Source organism: Bidens hawaiensis, unplaced genomic scaffold (assembly GCF_021521415.1).
Source record: "Bidens hawaiensis isolate Kalapana, Puna unplaced genomic scaffold, B.hawaiensis_p1.1 tig00010668_1, whole genome shotgun sequence".
NCBI lineage: Eukaryota > Viridiplantae > Streptophyta > Magnoliopsida > Asterales > Asteraceae > Bidens > Bidens hawaiensis.
Genome location: NW_027491816.1, coordinates 89,833 through 93,900, shown reverse-complemented (window position 1 = coordinate 93,900; position 4,068 = coordinate 89,833). Strand labels below are relative to the sequence as shown.

Sequence of the window (4,068 nt, the reverse complement as noted above, 5' to 3'; positions counted from 1 at the left end):
TAGCATTGTCAACTGACATCTTTACACAACCGATTCGCAAATGGACCATACATAAAACAATTTGTCTAGTGTTTTTTAAGTTCAACAATGTGCTTTGTATTGATCAACACTTTTGTATGCTATAAAATATAACAATATTCTAATTTTTAAAAATAGAACAGACTGAACATCCTAACACGTTCACAAAAATACAAGGCTTACGTCCATAAAGAGACTGAACAAGAACATGACTTCCAGACCTCGACTTGTACGAGCTCCAAGTTGACTTGACTAGCAAGTCAAGATACGGTCATGCACTTGTATAAGTCAACCGTGACTCTTACGCTTTTAACAAACATGGTTAAATGTAATGCTTTAATTGATGTGCATCAAAAGGTGGAAATATTGATCACAAATAAAAAAAACATTCACTACAAGTAGAAAAATAACAAACTAACTATTGTCTTCCAGATTGGCATCATAAAATACCTGATACAAAAATGCTTTCAAAGCATTTCCCAAAATTGTAGAATTGTTTTCATTTTGATTTTCCTTTACTCGAAGATTTCTTATTAGTCGCCGATTTGTTTTTATATGGGCTCTTCTTCACTTTCAATTTACTTGAAGTTGATGAGGACTTTCCCTGCTGGTTTCTCCGTTTCTTGTCACTCTTCGCGTTGTACATATCAACAGCCTTTAAAATGTAAACAAAGAATATTATTAAACACTTAGAAAAGGTCAAAACTCCCAATTGCATGTAACTGAAATATGAAGTAAAATCATATTTACACCATACAGAATAAAGACATAATACCCTTTGAATGAAAACATATAGAATAAATCTAGGGTTTAAGATTGTAAACAAACCGAACGAACACGAACAATTACAGAATAAAGACATAATACCCTTTGAATGAAAACATATAGAATAAATCTAGGGTTTAAGATTGTAAACAAACCGAACGAACACGAACAAAACAATGTTCGTGTTCGTTCATTTAACTATAACCAAACACAACACAAACAGTTAAAACAGGCAGGGTTTTCTTATTCGTGTTCATTCATTATAAACAATAACTGTACCCGTGTCCGGTTATACTTGTTCGGTTATAGTATAAACGAACGAACATAACCAAGCGAACACCAATTAAAAGTAACATCATTCTACTGGGACTAAAAAATTAATAAGACTTGACTATATTGTAATGGTGTTATTTTACTTTCAAAACTAGACGAAATTATAATCGGCGTAAATAATTATATCAATGCACAAACGAACATGGCATGTGCTCATGTTTGTTCATTTCAACAAATGAACAAAAAAAAAGCTGTTCATGTTCGTTAGCTTGTTAACTAAATGAACTTTCCACTGAACGGTTCACTGAAAGTTCGGTTGATTTACAAGCCTGCTTGAGTTTAATGTTAAGAATCATTCCAGAGAAGTATATACAGCAGTGTTTTAAATATGATTAAAAGAAACTCTATAATTACAACGAACATCTATTTATATAAAAATAAAACTATTTACTTGGCATTTTGCAATTTAAAAGACACTTTAGGTGACTTTCGACTCAATCTGTTAAGAGATATTATTACCTTTCCAACATTGAAAATTTCATGGGAATTTTTAGCCATTAACTTGTTAAGAATCTTGTCAGATTGTTGTTTCTCTAGTGAACCCATTCCTGATCCTTCAACAACAGGCAGGAACTGTAACATTGAAAAAAACAATCATGAAAAAAAATTATCATAAACTTTGGGTGAAAACTGCAATTAAGCTAAAAACCAGGGGTCTGTTTACAAACCTTTCTGTATTTCTTATCATGTTTGGGGGGCTTTTCACCAGCCAACTTTTTATCAAATTTACCACCACTGGCAGTTGAAGTTGCTGCCATTCCCGCAACATTTTGCAACTCATCTTTGCTAACTTTTCTTGGCGCGGTTTGGGTACCGGTTATAGGTAATGCGGTTGCAGCAAGTTGAACATGACTGCAATATAAAGGGTATTTTAGTAATTTCCAAGTAAACTGCGGATAGGACTACTTAATGACATGAATTATAGAAAAAAGATAAGACCTTGGTAAAGCACCGACTTTTGCAGCCTCTTTTAAGTTTTGCAAACGGTTCTTTTCTTGTTTTTCAACTCGTTGTTTCTTTTCTGACCGTCTTTTGGCAAAAGGATCTACTCCTGGTTCTGTAAAAAAAGGAAATTGAACAATTTAAATACAATATTATATTCATTTGTATATAGAACCGAACCAACCGAAGCATTGTTCATGTTCGTTTGTTGAGCTTTTATTGTATAAACGAATTTTGTGTTCATGTTCGTTCAAATGATTTTGTTTGTGTTTGTTTATTAACTGCATAACTGAACATCAATGATGTCAGGACAAGGGTTTCTTGTTTAAATGTAAGGGTAATAAACTAAAAACTGAAAATTAAAATATATAATAAAAATTATAAAAATGCCTTTAATAGACCATAAACAAACGAACTTTAATGACCGAACATAAACAAACGTACACTAACGAACATAAAAGAAAACATCATCAAACGTTCATAAACAGAATTGTATGAACACGACATTTGTTCATGTTCGTTCATTTAATTAATCGAACAGAATTTGTTTATCTTCGTTTATCAATCAAACAGACATAAACAAACTTCACGCCGAATGGTTCACTAAACTGAACGTTCTGTTCATTTACAACCCTACATACATCAAGTTATCAAGTGTGATAGTGGTGTCATTTATAGTTCCAGATAGCGAGTTGCTTAACTTGACGGTTTCAAAAAGACTTCAAAATTAAAAAACAAAAACGAAAGAAAACTTACCATCTGTCATCTTTGCCTCGATAATTGGAAGGTCATTGTCATCATTTACACGATCATAACCATGGCGGCGCTTCCAAGAACTCGTTTGTTCATCATAAACAAGTTTGTCTTTCTTCCGATTTTGGATGCCTGTGGAGGAGGTCAACAAATCAGCAAAAAATAACATTCCTTTAAAATAAAGTTTTTGTTTTCAACAATTTCATTAAAGTTTCAAACTTTTATATTGTTTTCATATAGTTAACCACCCAAGAGATAACGTCAAGGCTGTTATGTACTAACTGACCTTTCTTTTTAGCAAAAACCTCCCATTTTGTTGGAGGTTTAGGCTTTGGCAGCTGCATTTTAAACGAAAAAAAAGGTTTATCATTTTATGTAAAATGATGATATAAAACAATTAAAGGAAATAGCATACGGGTTTTTCTCGTGGCAATTTAGTTGATGGTGGTGGTAATGAGACAACAGGACCCGATGCATCTTCAGTAGAAGGTAAGTTAAAAAGAGCATCCGTGACGGCTTGAATTAATTTGGTACCATGTGATATGCACTCCTTAACAAGATCCTCCCTAACAAAACAAAACAACAAAAGCCAGATAAAAATCAATAATTTATGTAACACATACACACAGTCTTGTAAAATCCAAATCCAAACTTTATAATCACACATTTAAATAAAAACTTACATTTTTTTAAAACAACACAAATATAAACGATACAAGTTGCAACATCCAACATATATAAATTATTAAGATCCAATTACATGTTGATAGCAATTGGCGAAAATAACAACCAATTACATTAACTTAGATTTGTTAATCTCTGGAAGTTATAATAATAATAATAATAAATGCATTATTTGAATTGAAAAACCGTTGAATTAGCAGAAACAGATAAAGCACCACCTGTTATGAGCAACAGATGAAAATTGGTGATGAGGATCGAACGCCGTAAGATTTCCGAGGTCGATTTGGTATCCGCCGTGTTGTTGTTCATTCTCCTCCACCATCTCTTCAGAAACAAGGGTTTTCAGAGTAATTGCAATAATTGGGGTTTTAGGTTTAAATTAAAGCTTTCTTTTCTTGTACTGAAAAACGTACCTCAACTTTACTCATAACTACGGATTCAACCTTCAACTATACAATTTATGTCTTCTTCCTTTCCAAACTTAACTAACTTCTCTATTATTAACACCATTTTGACCCTCGACCCATAATTATTTTTTACTATTTATTTTTTTTTTAGCAAAAACACTTTTTC

The 4,068-nt window shown here is 32.3% G+C and overlaps 1 protein-coding gene across 1 annotated transcript; it reads right to left on the bottom strand.

Annotated features, from left to right (window-relative positions):
• Nucleotides 1-374: 374 nt before the first annotated feature.
• On the bottom strand, nucleotides 375-3,833 carry LOC143535844 (ribosome biogenesis regulatory protein homolog). Its single transcript, XM_077029986.1, has 8 exons — nucleotides 3,714-3,833; nucleotides 3,227-3,377; nucleotides 3,098-3,149; nucleotides 2,815-2,943; nucleotides 2,056-2,173; nucleotides 1,785-1,968; nucleotides 1,576-1,689; nucleotides 375-673 (listed from the first exon to the last, which is right to left on the bottom strand). Exons 1-8 carry the CDS (start codon nucleotides 3,815-3,817, stop codon nucleotides 518-520), a joined length of 1,008 nt encoding a protein of 335 aa, XP_076886101.1. The 5' UTR covers nucleotides 3,818-3,833; the 3' UTR covers nucleotides 375-517.
• Nucleotides 3,834-4,068: the final 235 nt, after the last annotated feature.